Source organism: Triticum aestivum, chromosome 5B, assembly GCF_018294505.1.
Source record: "Triticum aestivum cultivar Chinese Spring chromosome 5B, IWGSC CS RefSeq v2.1, whole genome shotgun sequence".
NCBI classification, from domain to species: Eukaryota; Viridiplantae; Streptophyta; class Magnoliopsida; order Poales; family Poaceae; genus Triticum; species Triticum aestivum.
In genome coordinates, this window is record NC_057807.1 from 641,946,522 (window position 1) to 641,970,296 (window position 23,775).

The following is a 23,775-nucleotide window of genomic DNA, read 5'->3' on the forward strand; positions in this document are numbered from 1 at the left end:
ACACAATGAGAATGTTTTTATATTTTTGAATTTCTCATATCACAAGATTGTTTATATGATTCAACACCTTATTTTTAGTCGATTACGACCAATTAGATGGTCATAAGGTGTACTGGGTTTTGATTGGTCCATGAAAATGTCACGCGGATCGTGCCTCCAACGCCGTCGGATGCTCCCGAATCCGACGGCAGCCCTTTCTCCCTCACCCCCCTCTTTGTCTAAAAAAACTCCCTCACCCTCTTACCCCACGATGCCCGGTCCACAGACCCGCACGCGAACCCTAGCGGTCCCACCGCCGCTCCAGATCCAGATCCGCCACCCACCTCCCTCTCCCCTCGCCACCGGTCTGCACCCTCCCCTCCCCTCCCTCTCCACCACCGGCTTCATCTCCGCCATGCCCCTCCCCTCGCCTTCATCCCCCATATCCACTGGTCTAGGCGAGGCCATGGCGTCCCTCCTCCTCCTCCGTGATTCATTTCCCTCCTTTGCCGCCGCCACCCGACCTCTCTCCCTCTCTCTCCCACACCACCACCACCACGACCGGTGGCGCCACCGCCAACTGCTTCCCCATCTGCGACGTAGCCTCCTCCTCCACGCTGATAGGGGAGCCACCCTGCTCCACGTGCGGTTCCGGAGTCCTCACTCGCACCTTCCGATGCAGGGCCGCCACGCTCGTCCCGCCTTCCACCCTGTTGGGCTCCTTGGGCTCCGCCCCCGACCTCGCCATCTTCTCCGCTTCGACCACGACGCGGCGGGCGCATCCAGGATGTGCGCGCGAGACGGTGACCGGATCCACGATAGTGAGGACACACGGCAGTCCCCTCCGGCCAAATTGGATCCGTCTCCTCCCACAGCTGAGTCGTTTTACTAGCGATTTGCCTCGCACGGCCGCGACCTCTGACCCCTTCTCATTGATTTGCTCGGGCGGCCACCTCTCCCACCATTGACGGCGTGTGCTCAATGCCGAGATCCGCCGCGCCAAGGCCAAGCTCCTCGAGGAGTATCCACCCAAGCTACACGCCGGCCACGGCCCTACCACCAGTGAATCTTCTCCGGCCCCGTACGTCCCCTACAGCGAAGGCGACGTCCTCATGCGGATTCGCGTCCTCCTCCCAAAGCAGCCATTCCCGCCGCCGGTAACTCCCTCCTCTCCTCTCTCTCTATCTCTCACAACTTCAGATAGATTCATTTCATAGATCGATAAGGCCTATTGATTCTGAATTCCAATCCTTCCCTTGGTTACATACAGCCTCCAAGTCCAGGGTGATGAAGCTCCTTCTCCTCAACCATGCCCGAAACGCCCCGTCTAGGTCCAGGGTGGGTACCAATCCCTCCTCCCTCCCCTATCCTCCTTTTCTTCTTCTTTTACTTTTCTTCATTAATTCATCTCCTCCATCATCTGATGTACGCGTGTATTATACCATCTTGTCTGCCTGTATTGTGTCAAGGAAATCAAGGGCATGTGGAAGAGAGAGGAGGTCCATGGAGAAGATGCTCTACTCCACCTCCAACCCACCCTGCCTGCTACTACAAGAACATGATGCCATGGAAGGTCTTCTTTTTGTTTGGTCATGCTTGTGCTTGTATTCAAGCAGCCATGTGTGTATAAAAAAAGGTTCAGTCTGCAGCAATCACATGATATGTCTGTCTACTACACGGTTTGATCATTTCTGAAATAGTGCTAGTTATTTGGTCTCGTCAGTTTAACAAAAAGCGAAAAGTATTGTGATCCTTTACTGAATTGTAGATTGTCGTGGATGAATCTAGCTTGTTGGCTTCAGACTGAATTGTAGATGGTAGCGGGATAATCTATAATTTAGATCGAATGCTACTATAAATTGTTTTCGGATTCTCTATCGATAGTGATTGATACAGTGAAATCTCTTCATGAACAATTATGCGTATGCATGTGTGCCCTTAATGTGGATTGTGATTGATACAGTGATTTTGCATGAGGGTAAAAGTTTGGGGTCCAAGTTTGCGTGGTTCTGAGCTTCGAGCAACACTTAGAGGGCATACCAGGTAGAAAATGTCATCCAAATCACTCAAATGGAACTATCAGCTGTGTGAACATTGCATTTAAACTTAATTTTATATCCTGTATCATGATTGGGTGTATAGTAATCTCACTAACTAATTACAATTGCTCATCTGAGACACTGTATAATGCAAGCAAATAGTTGACTTTTCTCAGTATACATGTTCAAGCATGCATCATTATTACTGTTATTTGGAGAGTCTTTTGCGTAATGCAACCTGAACCATCTTGCAAATGCACGGGCATGGGGTTGCATGTAATAGTTGCACACCTTATATCTACCCTTTCAAGCATGGCCCCTTTATGTCTAAAGGTCTGTTATATGAGCCAAGGAATGTGATAGCCTTTTTTTCTTTTCCTTTTTTGGACGAGCATTGGATCAATTCTACACTTGCTTTCATACGATGAAAAAAGAATATTCATGCATTGGTTCTGGCAGGAGTGTTCTTGCTCTCATTCATAAAGTTGTTGAGAATCATAGGAGGTAACATTAATTGTAAAGTGTTGTAAGGCCTTTTGTGGTCTATGGCTGATGCGTTCATAGTAGTGGTTATCAACAGACTAATCATAGACCTTCAAGTACTTTTGATTGGTATTTTTTCTTTCAAGCAGCATCATAGAGTATTCAGGGTCTTAACTTGCCATGCTAATTTGGCTACTCAAATACAGTCTAGATTAACTGCTGCCACTTAAATTCTTGCAGGACAGTTTGAGCTATTAGTTCAGATCGTGGCAAAATAGTTTTTGGAGCTGATGATCAATCTGTTGTTTCTAGAATAAGAAAGCTTTTAAGCTTCTAGAAGAACTGAAGGGCCATGATGCACCTGTTAGCTTCTGTGCCGGTGAAGCTTCATGCTGACGATGGCTTCCAAAGGTACCCATTGTAAGCATTTCGCTGATGCTTCATCATTCTTCTTCAGTTTTTGTGCCAAGCTGTCAGCTATTCTAATTCAGATTCGGTGTCGGTAAGTTTGAACTGAGGACGTAGCACTACGTGTAGTTGCTCCCACGAGTAGTTTATTTTAGCTAATTAATTTTGCATTGACCCTAACTTACCGTACACCGTAAGCTTAGGTTGTTCATGTGTGCACGCGGTTGAGAATCCATTGATTCACTTAGCATGATCACTCTCAGCCACAAGTATCAATCACTCTTCTGATTAGTATTTCAGTCCCGGTGATGTACCTACACAACCTTGATGTTAACTGCTCAGACTGAATTAATTGATTGATAGCCTTGTTGTACCTACACAAGCTAACAGTGAATTAACAATTTGTACTGAATTAATTGATGTACCTAGAGGAAATAAACAATAAACTAGAGACCCAGAACATTGTTGGGAATGCTGGTGATTGTCGTTGTGTGAGTACAGTTTCTTATTGCCTTGTGTCAATGGACCCACTGATCTGAAGTCAGTCCTTAATGTATGGATTCTTGTGTTGTTTTGTAGGTTGGAAGCAAGGTGTTTGAGATGGTCTTCCTGTTGGTGCATGAGGAAGAGGAAGTGAAGTCATTGATTTGTCCACCGAGGAAGAGGAAGCGTGAAGCCTTTGATCTGTCCAGAGGGTAAGTCCTCGGTCTGTCCCACTCTTCCTTTGCTATGTGATTGTGACCTCCATGTGTTATCTACTTATCTGGACACTTTGGTTCATATACTATTCTTGTGATTTTCCAATGGTATGTCAAGAAATGAATCTGTAACCTTTAATGAATTCAATGTATGATCCTGATGAGAACGAGTGAATGAATGATATCATACCAACTTGTTTTTGCCCTTGATCAGTATCATTTGTGGTAGCTCCTAAGCAACATGATCTTTTTCTTCCTCCGAGTTCCTAAGTGTGGTGTTGTACTTTTGTTAACTAGATGGACAAATTTTCAAATTTGGTGAACATTAGTAGCTTAGTTGTGCTTGATTGATGTCCTGCTAGCTACTACTGTTAATTGTTACTGCCATGATGTTGACACTGCTTAGAATACGTTCTGTGCCTTAATTCTAGTAGTATTTGTTGTCAAAAGCATGATTGTATTCTGAGCCATCAATTTCTTGGAGTCTTCTTAGAGCTTGCTAGTATTTACTTTTTTCCATGCCCTCATGCTTTAGGATCGACCCCTAGTTGCCTGTGTATTTGTTTATTATTCTGTTCAATATTCTTTTCCTAATTGTTGTATGTTCGACGATATTGCTTTCATTCTGAATTCACAGCCATGATAATGATCATTTCCTGTCTTTTACAGGAGCTCTAGGCTCAAGAAGTTGGAAAAAGGGAACGCTTCATCTTTGTAGCTAATTATATGTTCCTGGATGATGTGAATGGTTGTTATATACCTCATAGCAGCACTTCTGTAGTTGTTCTAAATTCCTGGATAATGTGAACTATGGCATGATTGTAATATGTATAATATACTCATTTTGGTCGTCATTTCTGAAAATTTGTGTGATTGGGGCTCTCTTGACCAAAATACTGGTTATTTATTGCTGGTACTTTATTGTTGATATGTCGGAAATGAAACAAATACTATTTGGGCCCTAAAAAGGCCACAAATCAAACAATTCAGGAAAAATGAACAAAATTACTAAAATAATCAATTGTGAAAAGGCGATGGCCAAGAAAATAAAAAGGCTTAGGCCCAAAAACAAAATAGATCACAAAAATGCCATGACCCATGAAATAAAAAGGCTAAAATGTTGGGCTAGGCCCATGTAGCTACCGAAAATTAACAGAAAAAATATATGTTAAAAAGGCTGAATTAATGGGCTTGGCCCATGTAGAACACCTAATTGGACCGGCTGAATCTTACCAACGACCAATTCAATTGGTCGCAATTTTGCCATGTCAGCTTGCCACGTTGGATCCGACATGGCCTGGGCAGACAACCAGTGACCAAACCAAAAGGTCATGGGTTCAACGACCTTATGTTTTGGTCGTAAACGTCTATGACCTTATCCCAAAGAAGGTCGCTAATTTCAGTTTACGACCGCCAGCTTTTGACCTTCTGTTTTTGGTCACAAAAAGGTCACAAATGAAAAACAATGACCATTCATTGACCAATAGTCAAGGTCACAAGTTGACATATTTATTGTAGTGGGTGCGAACTCCTCTCGACTAGCGAGGTGGGACTAAACATTGTGCACTACGGGTGGCAGCGCACCCCTTTAGTACCGGTTGGTGGCACGAACCCGTACTAAAGGGGGGGTCTTTAGTACCGGTTGGATCCACCAACCCATACTAAAGGCCACCACCTCTTTAGTACCGGTTTATGGCACGAACCGGTACTAAAGGTTCGCCATGAACCGGTACCAATGAGCGCCGCCCGCCTAGCCATTGGAACCGGCACTAATGGTCACATTAGTGCCGATTCAATTACAAACCAGGACTAATTAATGAGCTTCACATTAGGCCCTTTTTCTACTAGTGCTGTGATGTCTTCATCTTTTTTGTCTTCATTATGACCAGCGGCGGGATCTATGACTATGATCATGACCATGATATTGGACTTCGAATTATCCCATCAGGGCCACAGGTTATCTGATTAGCCAATAAGGATACTCCCGTCCTGTCAGGGAGACCGCCATTGAGCTTACTAGGCATGGCGACCTGGTACTCTGTGATACCGATGGGAGCACGGTCTGGTCAAGCGGCACTTCAGGCAAATCAATGGCTGGCCTGGAGATCACGAAGCACGGCACCCTGGTGATGTTTGATCAGAAGAATGCCATTGTGTGGCAGTCATTCGACTATCCAACTGATTCATTGGTCCCTGGGCAATCACTTATGGAAGGTATGGGGCTCACAGCTACAAATTTGACTAAGAACCAGTTTTATATTACTGTACTCAGAGATGGATTATACAATTATGTCGAATCCACACCACCACAACTTTACTTATCATATCCACTGGTGAAAAGTAATAAGACTGTAAGTGATCCAACAAATGTTACATTCTAGAATGGCGAGCTTAGAATCATTTTAGACGCACCAAAAAAAACCTTATCATGACTCGTCAACACAGAGTACCGTCATCTACTTCGGTATTGTTGATTATCTCAGGCTGCCATCATCCCAGTTCAGCCAGTATATGAGATTAGAATCTGATGGGCGCCTAAGGCTGCATCAATGGTATGATAATGAAAATCGGTGGACTACGTCTGATGTAATCGAGATCTCTTGTCATTGTGATGAGCAATTATCATGCTTTGGGAAGAGGGAGTACAGGATCTCGGGTGATTGTGCCTATCCAACAGTGTGCGGGGAGTACGGGATATGCATAAATGGGCAGTGCAGCTGTCGTCATGAGAGTAATACTAATTTGAACTACTTCAAGCCGGTGGATGACCGGAAAGAAAATCTTGGTTGTAAGCCACTGAATCCAATCTCCTGACAGGACATGCAACACCATGAGCTCTTAATGCTTACAGATGTTTCCTCTTTTGATCAAAGCCGCACCATTGTAAATTTAACAAACAGAAATGATTGTAAGCAAGCCTGCTTGAAGAATTGTTCCTGCGGGGCTGTTATGTTCAGGTATGGCCAGAATGATTCCAATGGTGAATGTTTCTGGGTAACAAACATTTTCTCATTGCAGTCGATAAAACCTGAAGCTGCTCATTACAACTCCACTGCTTATCTCAAGGTGCAGCATAGCTCCTCCAACTCCAGTTCTGATCTCACTCTAAACAAAAGGAAGGTCATTTTAGCAATTACACTTCCAGCAACAAGTATTCTTATATTACTTATTATTATTGCCATTCTTCATCCCGCAAAGGAGGAGGAAGTATAAAGAGAACAATGAAGACTCTAAATTCAATCAATTATTATTAGGAATGCCAACGAGGTTTTCTTTTGACTCGGGGGAGGTGGATTTGGTTCTGTTTTTGAAGGGAAAATCGATGGAGAGAGAGTTGCGATAAAACGTTTGGAAGGTGCTAGGTAAGGAAAGAAAGAATTCTTGGCAGAGGTTGAAACTATTGGCAGCATTGAACACATCAATCTTATCAAGCTTCTTGGCTTTTGTGCAGAGAAATCTCAGAGGCTTCTGGTATATGAATATATGTCAGGTGGGTCGCTTGATAGGTGGATCTATAATCATAGTAGTAATACCCATTTTGATTGGTCCACCCGATGCAAGATTATTCTAGATGTTGCAAAGGGCCTATTTGGACATGAAGGGTGCAGATGAAAAATTGCTCATTTGGACATCAAACCACAAAATATTCTCTTAGACGGGAACTTCAATGCCAAAGTGGCTGATTTTGGACTATCCAAGTTAATAGACAGGGATCAAAGCAAGCTAATGACAATGATGAGAGGAACACCTGGGTATCTGGCACCTGAATGGTTAACATAGCAGATCACTGAAAAAGTCAATGTGTACAGCTTTGGTGTTGTTATCTTGGAAACAATAAGTGGAAGAAAATGCATTGACCGTTCTTGGCCAGAGGAGGACGTTCATATTATTTATTTATTACGAGAAAAGGCTCAAAACAACCAATGGATTGAGCTGATCGTCGATAATAATAGTGATGATATTGTCTCACGCCAGGAGGAAGTGATCCAAATGATGAAGCTTCCAATGTGGTGTTTGCAGAATGATAGCAGCCATAGGCCTTCCATGTCAATGGTGATCAAGGTGTTGGAAGGTGCTATAAGTGTTGAAAGTCACATAATTCAGAGCTTTCTCAATGCAAACTCAGCCATGTCTGTTCAAGATAATCAATACCCATATTCGGTTCGTAAAGCATCTATCTTATCTGGCCCACGGTGAAAAAGGTGGTTAATGCAGCCAAGAAATTCCAAACTGTAGAGTTTGATTTTTGCAACTAATCTTTATCGTATCCACTAATATTTGTGCATTGGAAGCATGTTTTAAATGGCAGCAAATAAATTATTGCTGACCAGTATGTTAAGTGAAGTTGTATCTCCTCGTAATGAGGCAGGTTTACCATGGAACCGTAGGTGAGTAGTATTAGTGAAGTCTGTCAGGTAAATTTTTTACCAGCTCTGTTAGGTGATTTTCAATGGTTTATTCAACACTAACTTTTATTCAAAAATTATTCCACACTGCCAGTATGTTTATATGAAATCTATTTTTTCATAAGGATAATTTGATATGCCATGGCATCATATTCATGTAAGCAGGTGAATAACTTCATCTCTTCTGCTATTGTATATGATCCGCACAACCAAATTCCCGCACAACCAAATTGGCATGGGTTCAATCATCTACCAGTGATGGAATTAGAGGAAGAGAATGATTGACCACACAATCAGTGGGTTTCCTGCTATCTCATATATATAGACAAGTACAAGATATACAGGGAAACAATCTGTACAAATCCTAACCATAATGGCCTGATTACATGCAAGATATCAAGCTCTAAACATGGCAGGGTATAACCGAATATACTGACATATTCGGATTGCCTAACATCCCCCCGCAGTCGCAACGGGAGATTCTCGTACGCTGAGACTGGATCGAAAGTCCAAGAACAATGGTGATGGTAGACCTTTGGTGAATATGTCTGTGAATTGTCGAGACGAAGGCACATGAAGAACTCGAATGTGCCCCAACGCAACATGATCTCAAACAAAGTGAAGGTCGATCTCGATGTGTTTGGTGCGCTGATGCTGAACCGGATTCGTAGACATGTAGACAGCACTAATATTGTCATAGAAGACAACAGTAGCACTAGGCAGAGGTCGGTGAAGCTCCTGGAGAAGTTGGCGGAGCCAACTGGCTTCAGCGACGGTGTTGGCGACAGCGTGATACTCGGCTTCAGCGCTGGAATAGGAGACAGTGTGCTGGCGCTTGGAAGACCAAGAAATGAGGTTGTCGCCAAAGAACACACAGTAGCCGGAGGTGGAGCGACGTGTGTCCGGACAACCAGCACATTCTGCGTCAGTGTAGGCGACGAGACGATCCATGGAAGAAGGCATGAGCTGAAGGCCATGGTCAAGAGTACCCTTGATGTACCGAAGAACTTGTTTGACCAGAGACAAGTGTTGGTCGCGCGGGTCATGCATATGGAGGCATATTTGCTGCACGGTGTAGGTGATGTCCGGTCGAGTGAACGTCAAGTACTCGAGGGCACCAGCAAGACTCCGATACTCCGACGGATCAGCAACAGGGGGGCCAGCCGCAGCGGCGAGCTTAGGCGAAGTGTCCACGGGAGTCGATGCAGAGTGGCAGGAGCTCATGCCAGCACGCTCGAGAATCTCGAGAGCGTACTGATTCTGTGAGAGAAACATCCCCCGAGAATCACGTCGAATAGCAAGGCCGAGGAAGTGATGAAGCTCACCCAAGTCGGTCATGGCGAACTCAGCACTGAGGGCAGCGATGACACGCTTGAGCAAGGCCGAGGTAGATGTTGTGAGGATGATATCATCGACGTAGAGAAGCAGGTAAGCTGTGCCGAGCGTACCATGCAGTATGAAGAGCGAGGTATCAGACTTCGACCTTGCGAAGCCGAGAGTGGTGATGAAGGTCGCAAAGCGATGGTACCACGCATGAGGGGCTTGCTTCAGACCATAGAGGGCGCGGTTGAGGCGGCACACATGGTCAGGGCGAGCGGAGTCGACGAAGCCAGTGGGCTAGTGGCAATATACCACCTCATCGAGATGCCCATGGAGAAAAGCGTTCTTGACGTCAAGCTGGCGAATCTTCCAGTTGGAGGAGAGAGTGACAGAGAGGATAACCCGGATGGTAGCTGGTTTAACCACCGGGCTAAAGGTCTCGTCGAAATCAGTGCCGTGCTCCTGGGAGAAACCACGCAGCACCCAGCGTGCTTTGTAGCGGTCAAGGCAGCTGTCGGGTTTGAACTTGTGACGAAAGATCCATTTGCCGGAGACGATGTTGGTGTTGGCGGGGGGCGTACAAGATCCCACGTGTTGTTGGCGAGGAGAGCACCGTACTCGTCAGTCATAGCTGCCAACCAGTTCGGGTCTTTGAGAGCACCATGAACAGACTTGGGAACTGGTGATGGAGCGATGATGGGAGCGACGTGCAGGTTGAGGCGTTCGCACGGACCAATGATCTTTCCAGCCTGACGGCGGGTGATCATCTGACGGACAGGAGGCGGGGGCGATGGTCGTGGCGTGGTTGTGGCTGAGCTGGACGCGGGAGACGTAGAGCCAGAGGTTGCATCATCGCGAGCGTCGCTGGGAGACGCGGTCGTGGGCGAAGCCTCATGGGTCGACGTGTGCCTAGCCAAGGACGCGCGCGAGGCCGGGGAGACCGGCATGTGGGCCGGTGAGACCGGCGAGGAGGCGGCCGACGCAGCCGGGGCATGGGTCGGTGAAGCCGGTGCGTGGGCCGCCATGCGCGGTGTCGCTGGAGCAGGCGCTGAGGAGGTTGGGCGCAGTCCAGCGGACCGACGCGACCCAGCAGACCGACACGGTCCAGCGTGCATGGGTGGCACGGGAACCGGGGCGAGCACGTCGATCGGATCATCGACTGGAGGAGGCGACGACGGCTGCTGCAGGTTAGAGACAGAAAAATCTGGTGCAAAAGGGAACCGAGTTTCGTCAAAAATCACATGCCGAGAAATAAAGATGCGATGAGACTCGAGATCCATGCAGCGGTAACCACGATGATTCGAGGGGTAACCGAGGAACACACCCGCTGTCAAACGGTGCAACAGTTTGTGAGGCATGGTGGCGGAGAGGTTTGGGTAACATAAACAACCGAACGTACGAAGGAGAGTATAGTCCGGTGTTTTGGAAAAAAGAGCAAAATAGGGGCAAGGTGCGGCGAGAGCTTTGGTGGGTAGTCTATTGAGAAGATAGGTGGCCGCATGAAGAGATTCAACCCAAAATTTGTCAGGCATGCTCGCTTGAAATAAGAGTGTGCGTACTATGTTGCTAACAGTGCGAATTATGCGTTCAACTTTACCATTTTGTGGCGAAGTGTATGGACACGAGAAGCGTAGGAGAATCCCGTGTTTGACGGAGAGTTCCTGAAGAGCGTGGTTGTCGAATTCACATCCGTTATCGCACTGAATGGCTTGAAGAGAGAGGGAAAATTGTGTGGCGACATAAGCAAAAAAGTTAGATAAAAGAGAGAAAGCTTCAGATTTTTGCCGTAGGGGATATGTCCACAAGTAATGAGTGAAATCATCTAAAATAACTAGAAAGTATTTATAGCCAGAGACACTCGGAATAGGTGAAGTCCACAAATCACAATGTATTAATTCAAAAGGTCTATGAGTATGAGTAGTAGAAGCTGAAAAAGGTAAGCGAACATGACGGCCAAGTTGACATGCATGACATAAACTAGAGTCCTTGAGCACTTTATTTTTGGAGAGCGATGACGACGAAACAAGGCGCCGGAATGCGTCACCGCCGGGGTGACCAAGACGTCGGTGCCAAAGAGTGGAGTCGGCTGTGACGGTGATGAGGACATGCGGCAGGGAGGTGACCGGATAGAGATCACCCGAGCTACTGCACATGAGAATCACGGCCCCTGTCCTGAGATCCTTCACGGAAAAACCCCAAGGGTCAAATTCCACCAAACATAAGTTGTCAATAGTAAACTGACGAACAGAAATTAGATTTTTAACTATGCGGGGAGTGAAAAGGACATCACGAAGAGTAAGACAACGAGAGGAAGTAGGGAGAGATGCATGACCGGAGTGAGAGACAGGAATAGAGGAACCATCTCCGACCATGATATGTTTATGTGGAGGATTGGAAGAGAAAGAGTTGAGGTTACCGGCGTCCGAGGACATGTGAGCAGCTGCTCCGGTGTCCATGACCTACTCCGTGGGAGCCTGCAAGCTCATGGTGTTGAAGTAGCTCGCAAGGGCGGACGGGTCCCATGTCGGTGTCGAGGGGGAGCCGTAGGCGGGGTTGCCGCTGTAAGTGAATGTCGCGGGCGATGGAGGTGCGTACGCCGGGGCAGGCAGGGCCATGTAGCGAGGAGCCGGGCGGGATGGGGGGCCGGCAGGGTGCGGCCCGAGGATGCCATTGGTGTGGCCAGCCTGGTGGTAGACGGGTCCTCCATGACCCATCATCGGGTGCATGTAGATGGCACCAGTCCAGGGGTGCTGCATGCTGGGAAAGATGGGGGCGCCACCACCCCCGCTGGTCTTCTTCTTGGCCTTGCGGCCTGAACCGTTGCCGGAGGGGGCGCCAAAGGGTGCAGGAGCGCCAAACCCAGAGTGCCCGGCATGAGGCTGCTGCGGCGAGAGAGCAGGGCCGCTGCGAAGGCCCCCAGCAGGGGGGTGGTGTAGCAGGCCGAGGGCGAAGACGAGCTCGTGTTCGACGGCTTAAGCTCCTGTAGAAGAAGCATGTTGCGAAATTGGAGAAAGGTAGGAAACGGCGTGAGGAGGGGAGCGAGGTTGCCGATGTCCTTGTAGTGGTCGTTGAGGCCCTTGATGGTGTTCCACACCAAGGCGTCGTCGGAGACGGGGGCGTTGACGTCAGCGAGGGCGTCGGCGACCGTCTTCTGCTTAAGGCAATAGGCGGTGACGCTCTTGTCCAGCTGCTCGATGTTGCGAAACTTCTGGCCAAGATAGCCGGCGCGGGCTTGCTCGTTGTCATGAAAGAGGGCGGTGATGGCGCCGAGGACGGCGGAGGCCGTTGTGCCTGCCGCCATGACCATGTCGGAGATGTCGGGAGCGACGGAGCCGTACAGTCAACGAAGGACGGTGCAGTCCATCCGCTGCCATTCCTCGTCGACCGGAGGAGGCGCCGTGTCGAGGTGATCCGCGATGGCGTATTGGCTGACGGCGATGTCGAGGAAGCGACGCCACTTGTTGAAGTTTGAGGCCTTGAGGCCGAGGGTGACGGGGATCAGGCTCTTGACGTTTTGGATGGCAGTGGCCTGAGCCCAAAGGGCGGCGTGGGGATGAGGAAGATCGCCGGTGGCAGACATGGCTGTGGCGGCGGAGGCAGGAGAGGAGGGGCGGCGTGGGAGCCTGGGGCGGCGGCGGTAGTGGAGAGGGGCGGAAGCGAATCGCTTGGCTGATACCATGATGGAATTAGAGGAAGAGAATGATTGACCACACAATCGGTGGGTTTCCTGCTATCTCATATATATAGACAAGTACAAGATATACAGGGAAACAATCTGTACAAATCCTAACCATAATGGCCTGATTACATGCAAGATATCAAGCTCTAAACATGGCAGGGTATAACCGAATATACTGACATATTCGGATTGCCTAACAACCAGCACCCAAAATAAATTGTTCTATCTGTATTTCTCTTCTTGGACCACAAAATAGGACTATATCTTTCGACTGGACCAATACACACACGTTGCGTGATGGTTAATATATTCTAATTTATTCTTTTAGTGAGTTTCACCATAAAAGATCTTCTAAATTGTCACTTAGAAAATGTAAGAAAAAAACTACTAGACAATTGTGTAGTTTTGCAATACAAAAAAAACTGTAAGAGACAGTACTAAAAGAAAGTTAATTGAAGTCGAGAAGAATATTGTAAAATTGGTAGTTACCATACCTTCGATTTTTTTAGAACCAGAAAAGAGCTGGAAGGATCCATATTATTTTTGGTTGCACCTTCTTCACCTTTATCATAATAATCTCCCTGCACCCTCTTCACCTTTATCATAACAATAATCTCCATGATGAATACTTACTGTAGCCTCATTTTTCCCCAATGGTGTAAAACTGTCCAGAACCGGTGTTTGTTTGTCTGAAACAGGGAGATTAACCATCATGTAATGCTTTGCAATCGTTTGTGGCCCTGCCGAGTACTGGAGCTCCAAGGTTCCGTGGCAAATCATGACTTGTTGCATCATTTTGCATAACATGATCATTGAAGATGAGAAAGATATGCCTTAGAACTTTCGACATCACCAAAGGGACTCCTGCTGAGCCAGTGCATGATCCAAATAGGATCCCGACATTCCTTGAAGCACACCGTAGAATCGAGAACCGACAAGTTCATACCCAGCTCCAAGATGATCTTGTTGAGCATCACTGGAAATCTTCATACACTAGTAGAAAAACACCTAATAGTCCCGGTTCGTAAGGGCCTTTAGTCCCGGTTCATGAACCGGGACTAATGGATCGTTACTAATACCTCCACCCATTAGTCTCGGTTCAAACACGAACCGGGACCAATGTGCCTCCATGTGGCCCTGTGCGCCGAGCCCAGTCAGGGGGCCTTTGGTCCCGGTTGGTGGCACCAACCGGGACCAAAAGTCCATGTTTTTTTAGAAAAGTGGCTGCTTTAGGGGTTTTGGGGGTTATTTTTAGGTTGTTATTAGCTAGCTAATAGAGATAAGTGTCCTCTCTTATATCTTCGTCCTTGGTTTACCAATGCTGCTGCTATATATGTTCATTTCACCAGCTGATATAATAACTCATGCATGCTCGCATCATACATCATCATATATAATAACAAGTCCTACTAATCATGCATCATCATACAACTTCTACTCGTTATTAATAATAAGTCATACGATCATCATCCTCATAGTCATCGAACCCAACCCTACATAATTGTTCTTAGCACATGATCATCAGTATCAGGTAGGACATGACCTAAACACCCTTAAGGTAAAATAGCATAAAACAATATAGACCCTGACTCTCCATTATGAAGAATGGCGATCATCCTGTCTCCAATTTTTGCCCTTCGCTGATTGTTGCTTCCAAGAAGCTCCTTACGACTGTCCATACATTTTTTCCATTCTTTGATTGTCATGTCTCCACTTCTTTTAGAAACCCGGTATGGACAGTTCAGATTCGTAGGAAGACCTGGTTGTATGTTCAAAACATGAAGGCTACCGTGTGTATACATCAGATGAGGCACACAATCATTCGGGATTATCTGTTGAAAAACATAGTAATAACTTCGTAGTTAGCAATGATGTACTAGTTTTAGAAGTGTGCAAAAAGATGCACGGATGTCGTAATAGTAAAAAATCTTACCAGGGTATCTCCATGGTAGTTACCGTAGTTCAACACGTGCACTAGTGGCACGTATTGACCATAATGTTGAGGAGTTTGATTGTAGACATTGTAATTCTCAAGATCAGTACAAAATGCGACCAGATGATTTTTCTCCTGATAAGTTAGTTCGGAGCCTTCGGTGTAGTAGGTTCTGTCTACCATCTTCCGCACATTCTTTGAAGAATGAAAATAAGCTGTCAATGGAAATAAGTTGTCAACTATTTTGAAATAAACAATATAAATTACTTAATAACTATGTTAAGCTCACATGGGAGAAGAATTGGAGGTGTATCCACAAGGACGAAAATCGTAGGTCTCTCTTGTGCGATTGTAGGATCACCAAGATCCATGGTGACAAGCATACCCTCATCAAAACCATACATCTTGCAAAGTGCTTCCCAATTTTTGCAACCAAAATGGGTTACACTCTGAGCATTGTACAGCTTTATTTGAAAATCCACACCATGATGGGTACTTAGGATAATTTTTTTGGTTTCCATACTTTCATGGTCTTCAAAACCCATCCTCTCCAAGACGTAGCGTCTTACAAAGCATGGGATAAGCTAGTCGAATTGGAAAAGATGAAAAATACACGTTAAAATAGTTGAAGTCGTGCTCAATTACGAAAAAAACTATTGTCGTCGTTGCGTACCGTATGAATATTGCAGGTCTCCTCGAGCTTAATGCTGAAGCGCCGATCTTCGTCCAGCTCAATGAACCTGTCGCAGATACCTCAGTCGTCGTGGCACCAGTCGCACTCCCCCGGGCGGTTTTCATCGTCTGATGAGTACGACATTTCCGGCCTATGTTCATAATTTAAATATTAAATATATATACTAAAAAACCTAAATTAGATCATTATTATTAATCACGGGTTAACTATCGGTGATGGTATGTAGCTCCTTCTTTCATTCCCGAGTGCATTATTACAACAAATTGTCTAGCACACGGGAATGAAGGAGAAGCTACCCCCACGACGGCGTGGATGATGGAGGGGGCTCCTAGATTTCTGCATGGAGTGCTCTTCAATTTTAGCATTCAAAGTAGGAGTACTTTTCCAATATGAGCATTCAATAAGCAAAACCAAATCGTAAAATAAAGTAGTATTCAAATTAGCATGCATTCAATTATAACCAAAAGTACATCATCTCTTGTGTCCGTACATCGTTGAATACTCCTCGAATACTATCATACATATAGCATCGCTAATTAATACAGCTAGAACCGTAGCGCCCGACGGGTATCGTCGCGGGCGGTGGACACCCAAAGATAAGGAACGATCACAGGATCATAGCTCCAGTGAGATCCCTGAAGAACCTGCCAGGTATTGTCGAACCTGCCCTCCAACGCAACCATGTAGCGACGGACGTGCTCGTCCTCCTCGCTGACACGGTGACGTACCACCTCCGCGGTGTCCGGAAGCCTCGGCACCGTCACTGGCCCACGCGACCGCCACCAAACAAGGATCGGGTCAACAACGGGCTGCCTCCTCACCAACCTACGTCCCCCAGAAGGTAGCACCTCCCAATACCAGCCCGGCGGAGCCCAGTCCCGAACATGGCCCTGATCAAGCAGGCCTCCACCGCCGAGTCGACGACGACGAGGATGCGGGATAGGCATCGCCGACGTCGATGCGGGAACTACGTACTTCTATATATAGTTAAATAAAGTAGTTTTATTAATTAAATCAACTATCTAGTTCAACTACTAAGCACTTACTATAAATAAATAATGTAGCACTTACTATAAATAAATAAAGTAGCACTTACTACAAACTACTTCTATATATAGTTAAATAAAGTAGTTTTATTAATTAAATCAACTATCTAGTTCAACTACTAAGCACTTACTATAAATAAATAAAGTAGTACTTACTAAAAACAAAGTAGCACTTACTATATAGTACTTACTAAAAATAAACTAGTATTTTTCTAACTAACTAATATTTTTCTAACTAATTATATTACCAAAAAAATCTAAATAAAATAGTAATTATATTTTTCTAACTAGCTAGTTCAATTATAGTACTTACTAACACAATCTAAATATCACCAAAAAAAATCTATTAACAATAATATCAGCAAACATACTATGAACAAATTAATAGAAAAAAATCTATTAACAGAAAAAAATCTAACACAATATGAATAAATTAATTACACCAAAAATATCTATTAACGGAAAAAAATCTAACACAATATGAACAAATTAATTACACCAAAAAAATCTATTAATAGAAAAAAATCTAACACAATATGAACAAATTAATTACACAATCTAAATTAACATACTATGAACTACATATCTAAATTACTACACATCTAATCTAACAAAAAAAATCTATAAACTACAAAAAAATCTAAAAAATCTAACAAAAATCATAAAACGTTGCTCACGGCGAGGTCGACGGCGACGGCGACGGCGACGGCGAGGTGCGGCGCGGGGCGGCGACAGCGTCGGGGCGGCGACGGCGGGGCGGCAGGGCGGGGCGGGGCGGGGCGGTGACGGCGTCGGGCGGGGCGGCGACGGCGTCGGGGCGGGGCGGCGATGGCGAGGTGGCGACAGGCGACGGCGCGCGGCGTCGGGAGATCGAGAGGAGGAGGAGAGATCGAAGTTGGGATGCGGTTCTGAAATTTTCCTTATATAGCAAAGTCTTTAGTCCCGGTTGGTGGCACCAACCGGGACCAATAACCCCCTTTAGTCACGGTTGGTACCACCAACCGGGACCAAAGATCACTTTTCAGCATCCCAAAGGGCGGGAACCAGAGGGCTTTGGTCCCGGTTGGTGCCACCAACCGGGACTAAAGGGTGGGTATTGGTCCCGGTTGGAGCCACGAACCGGGACCAATGGTCGTGTGCTGGCACGGTGCGACACGAAAGTTTAGTCCCACCTCGCTAGCTGAGAGGGGCACGCAGTGGTTTATAAGCCCCACTGCCGCACCCCCTCTCGAGCTCCTCTCCACTGCAGGCTTACGGGCCTACTTACTACCGCGTTGCCTGATGGGCCTACTGGGCCACCTGCGGGCCTGAATCCTGGCCCATGGTGGGTTTCTAGTCGTATTCAGGCTGTGGGGGCCCAGTAGGAGGCACTTTTTTTCTCTTTACTTATTGTTGCTATTTTTATTTTTTATTTTTCTAGATTTTTTGTTTTGTTTTCTGCATTATTTATTTTCTTTTGTTTTTTTGCTTTATTTTTTAATTCTTTTTGCTTTTAGTATTAGAACAATTTTAAACTTTCTGTTAGTGCCATTAGTTCTCAAATTTGAAAACACTTTTTTTGTTTTTTTGTTTTGTTTCGTGCTTTATTTATTTTATTTTGTTTCTACTTACAACAAAATACTTATTGTTGCTATTTTTATTTTGTTCCCAGATTTTTTTGTTTTGTTTTCTGCATTATTTATTTTCTTTTGTTTTTTTGCTTCATTTTTTAATTCTTTTTGCTTTTAGTTTTAGAAAAATTATAAAATTTCTGTTAGTGCCATTAGTTTTCAAATTTGAATACACTTTTTTGTTTTTTTTTGCTTTATTTATTTTATTATTTTTCTAGTTTTTTTGTTTTGTTTTCTGCATTATTTATTTTCTTTTGTTTTCTGCATTAAAGCATTTTAAATGAACTCTAAAAAAGTTGAAAGTTGAAAGTTGGCATGGTATCACGAGGGCCGAACCATAAGACTAAAGAGGGGCATTTGTCCCGTTTGGAGCCACCAACCGGTACCAATGGACCCGTCTAATTACTTATCTACGGTGGTTTCACTAGTGGGGTTTTTTTAGTCCCACCTCGCCAAGCGAGAGGCACTGGCAGCTGTTTATAAGCCCTGAGTGCAGAGACGATGAAGAAGAGGCTCAATGCTCACCTGCACGTTGGTTCGCTTCAAGCCTTGAGGAATAGGGTAGACTGCAAGGAGCTATGTGCAGTGCAGTTTACACTATTCCGAAAGGCTTGAAGCGAATTAACTAGCATTGCGCCTGTTTTTTATTTTTAATGACTTATTACCACACAGAAATAAATAGAAAAAATAAATATAGCAGAAAAGAAAAAAAAACTATATAAAAAACTACTCAGAAATAAATAGAAGAAAAAATAGTTGTGATTAACTTTACTAAAATCTTTTTTATTTTTAATGACTTATTACAACTCAGAAATAAATAGAAAAAAATAAATATAGCAGAAAAGAAAAAAAACTATATAAAAAACTACTCATAAATGAGAATGGATGCGCTTATAGAGAAAATTCAACCTAAATTCACAATAAATTTCTGCTAACTTAAGAGAAATTCAGTATGAATTTAGGTCAAATTTCTTGTATAAGGGCATCTATTTTCATTTTGAGAGGAGCTCAACAAGGCAGAGAGGGAGGGGCTTATAAACCGGTGTGAGTCCCCTTCGATTGGCGAGGTGGGACTAAACTCTAGCCGCAACGAGGACCAACACTTTAGTCCCGGTTGGTGGTATGAACCGGGATAAAGGGAAACCTTTGGTCCCGGTTCGTGGCACCAACCGGGACCAATGATGGTGGGTCAGGAGCAAGGCACATTGGTCCCGGTTCGTCCCATCAACCGGGACCAAAAGGTCCAGACGAACCGGGACCAATGGCCCATGTGGCCCGGCCGGCCCCCAGGGCTCACGAACCGGGGCCAATGCCCCTATTGGTCCCGGTTCTGGATTGAACCGGGACTAATGGGCTGACCCGGCCTGGACCGATGCCCCCTTTTCTACTCGTGATAGCACTACCTAGTTGTGTTTCTATCATGTTATTTGCTTCATTTGAACCATTCGGTGTGTTTGAATTTGAATCATTCAGTTTGTAAACTTGAATTTGGTTTGTAAACTATATTCGTGATTTGCTTGAACCTTAATTATTATGTTTGGCTTTTATATGTGTGCTGACAAGTAGTTGCAACGTAAACTACAATTAAAATAAGTTGGAGAAAGCAATTTTTTACTCTGTTATATTTAAGGGATCGGCTAGATCCTATGAAAAGTTAGTGGAGTAAATATACTCCACGAAGCTTTATTCGACGGTTTCCTCCTTATTTTTTATGGGATCGGCTAGAGATGCTCTAAGGAGGGCCCCGAGGCTGCGGACCGGGTGGGCCTCCAGCTTCGCCACCCAAGCAAACAAAGCAGACACTGACCAGATCTGAAGCTATCGCTCTTACATCCACGACGGCACCAAGACCACGCACCAGACGAGTCAAGCAACTAGAGATGGCAACCTACAACATCATGGCGATTGGTCGAAGAAAGAAAACCACAAGTGTATTTCATTGCGGTACAAATGGTTAGAATCATAGCCTCATAAGTTGAAGAAAAAGAAGTATTTCATCTGTTCTATAATTCTTGTCATGGTTTTAGTTCACATGGCATCAGGTCCAAGTCCTTCAAACACTGGTCATCAACTTGGAGATTCAGTACACAAACTCGCGAAATCGACAAACAACTCGCAATCTAAATATCTGATCAGCCGACATAACAACCAAGCAACATGCACCCCAGGATCGACGGTTAGCAAGGAGGATGCCATGGCAGACTTCATTATGAAGCTTCTTATTCAACTGTATTTACTCTGAAAATACCTCCCTTGCTGTCAACACCTGCTTTTCTTGACAGTGTGATTCTTTTTTCGCTTTTCTCGGCAGTATGATTCTGACAGGCATAGGACAAGCAATTTCTCATGGCAATGAGTTTGAACAGCCAACGCGTGACCTTTTGGGACGCGTTTGGACAGTCCATGTACGGAGAGACCAAGACTTCGAGTCTATAGGCACCTCTCGTTGGGGCGAGGCCACCTTTCCGGCGAGCACATTCATCTGCTCCTTTGGCTCCGATCCGCAGGTCTGATAATTTCTCCTTAATCTGCAACCCATCCTTCGCTCCAATACCTCCCGACTCCCGTTTCTTCTTACAACATTCCTATTCGTTCAGGCGCCATGGGTTCTGCCAGTTTCTTCTTCGTCGTGCTTGCAGCTGCAGCATTGTGGCTGGCCGTGCAGAGCCTCGACTGTGGTGACTACTCGGATGAAGTTCTGTCGATCAATTACAGCGCCTTCCTGTCAACAGAGTGGATCAATAAAGAACTCTCCCCCTCGGAAGTATTCAGGTACAAGGACGGTACAACCGTGCGCCCCATCCTCCTCCGTTCGACAAGGGTTGGTGGGCGCTTTCATCGGTGGTCTTTTGGCGCAGGGTTCTTCTGCGCCTCCCCCTGCGACCTCTTCGTCTTCTCTGTCTTCATTGTAACCAACTGTGGCCTCTCTGACACTGTATTTGGCACGTCAGAACCACAGATTGTGTGGTCAGCCAACAGGGCTAGCCCTGTCAGGGAGAACGCCACCATTGAGCTTACTACGCATGGCGACCTGGTCCTCCGTGATGCCGACGGGACGAGGGTCTGGTCAAGTGGCACTTCAGGAAAATCCGTGGCTGGCATGGAGATCAGGAAGCACGGCAACCTGGTGATGTTTGATCAGAAGAATGTCATTGTGTGGCAGTCATTTGACCATCCGACTGATTCATTGGTCCCCGGGCAATCACTTATGGAAGGTATGAGGCTCACACCTAATAGATCTGCAACAAATTCGACTAAGAATCAGTTTTATGTGACCGTGCTCGGAGATGGATTATACGGTTATGTCGAATCCACACCACCACAACTCTACTTCTCATATCCACCGATGAAAGATGTTAAAACTGTGAGTGATCCAACAAAGGCTACATTCCAGAATGGCAGCCTTCGTATCATTGTACAGAAGGAGACAGCTGAGTACTTGGCTTTTATTTATTATATCAAGCTGCCAACATCTCAATTCAGTCAGTATATGAGATTAGAGTCTGATGGGCACCTAAGGCTGCATCAATGGTCTGATGATGAAAATCAGTGGCTTGAGTCTGATGTAATGGAGATCTCTCGTCACTGTGATGATTCCCGAAGACCGTGCTGGTCGAATGGGGAGTACATGATGTCTGGTGATTGTGCTTACCCAAAAGTGTGCGGGGAGTACGGGATATGCACAAATGGGCAGTGCACCTGTCCTCATGAGAGTAATACTAATTCAAACTACTTCAAGCCAGTAGATGACCGGAAAGCAAATCTTGGTTGTAAGCCACTAAATCCAATCTCTTGTCAGGACATGCAACATCATGAGCTCTTAATGCTTACAGATGTTTCCTATTTTGATAATAGCCATGCCGTTGTGAATTTAACAAACAGAAATGATTGTAAGCAAGCCTGCTTGAAGAAGTGCTCCTGCAGGGCTGTTATGTTCAGGTATGGCCAGAACGATTCCAATGGTGAATGTTTCTGGGTAACAAAGGTTTTCTCGTTGCAATCAATAAAACCTGAAGCTGCTCATTACAACTCCACTGCTTATCTCAAGGTGCACCTTAGCCCCTCCAGACGTTACAACTCTACTGCATACTCCAACTCCAGTTCTGCTCCCACTCCAAACAAAAGGAAGGTCATTTTAGCAATTACAGTTCCAACAACAAGTATTCTTGTATTACTTCTCATTGTTGCCATTCTTTATCTGCAAAGGAAGAGGAAGTATGAAGACAGCGATGAAGACTCTGAATTTGATAATTTATCATCAGGAATGCCATTGAGGTTTTCTTTTGAGAAGTTGAGAGAATGCACCAAAGGTTTCAGTCAAAAACTCGGGGGAGGTGGATTCGGTTCTGTTTTTGAAGGGAAACTGGATGAAGAGAGAGTTGCAGTGAAACGTTTGGAAGGTGCTAGACAAGGAAAGAAAGAATTCTTGGCCGAGGTTGAAACTATTGGCAGCATTGAACACATCAATCTTATCAAGCTTATTGGCTTCTGTGTAGAGAAATCTCAGAGGCTTCTGGTATATGAATATATGTCGAGAGGGTCACTTGATAGGTGGATCTACAACTGTCATAATAATGCCCCTTTTGATTGGTGCACCCGATGTAGGATTATTCTAGATATTGCCAAGGGCCTATGTTATCTTCATGAAGGGTGCAGGCGAAAAATCGCTCATTTGGACATCAAACCACAAAACATTCTTTTAGACGAGAACTTCAGTGCCAAAGTGGCTGATTTTGGACTATCTAAGTTAATAGACAGGGATCAAAGCAAGGTAGTGACAATGATGAGAGGAACACCTGGGTATCTGGCGCCTGAATGGTTAACATCGCAAATCACTGAAAAAGTCGATGTGTACAGCTTTGGAGTTGTTATCTTGGAAATAATAAGTGGAAGAAAAAGTATTGACCATTCTCGGCCCGAGGAGAATGTTCATATTATTTATTTATTACAAGAAAAGGCTCGAAACAATCAGTGGATTGATCTGATCGAAAATAATAGTGATGATATGGTCTCACGCCAGGAGGAAGTGATTCAAATGATGAAACTTGCAATGTGGTGCCTGCAGAATGACAGCAGCCATAGGCCTTCCATGTCAACGGTGATCAAGGTGTTGGAAGGTACTATAAGCGTTGAAGCTGACATAATTCAGAGCTTTCTCAATGCAAACTCTGCCATGTCTGTTCAAGATAAGCCATACCCATATTCGGTTCGTGAAGCATCTATCTTATCTGGCCCACGGTGAAAAAGGAGGTGCAGCCAAGAAATTCCACACTGCAGAATTCGATTTTTGCAACTGATCTTTATCGTATCCTACAATATTTGTGCATTGGAAGCATGTTTTAAATGGCAGCAAATAAATAATTGCTGGCCAGTATGTTAAGTGAAGTTGTATCTCATAATGAGGCAGGTTTACCATGGAACCGTAAGTGAGTAGTATAAGTGAAGTCTGTTGGGTGATTTTTTTACCAGCTCTTTTAGGT

General features: G+C 45.2%; 1 protein-coding gene and 1 pseudogene across 1 annotated transcript; both read left to right on the forward strand.

The window, feature by feature from the left end:
• The first annotated feature begins 250 nt into the window (after positions 1–250).
• On the forward strand, positions 251–7,804 carry LOC123115160 (G-type lectin S-receptor-like serine/threonine-protein kinase SD2-5; annotated as a pseudogene).
• A 13,093-nt stretch (positions 7,805–20,897) lies between these two features.
• LOC123117338 (G-type lectin S-receptor-like serine/threonine-protein kinase SD2-5) lies at positions 20,898–23,537 on the forward strand. Its single transcript, XM_044538109.1, has 2 exons — positions 20,898–21,869; positions 21,924–23,537. Exons 1-2 carry the CDS (start codon positions 20,898–20,900, stop codon positions 23,535–23,537), a joined length of 2,586 nt encoding a protein of 861 aa, XP_044394044.1.
• The last annotated feature ends 238 nt before the right edge of the window (positions 23,538–23,775 follow it).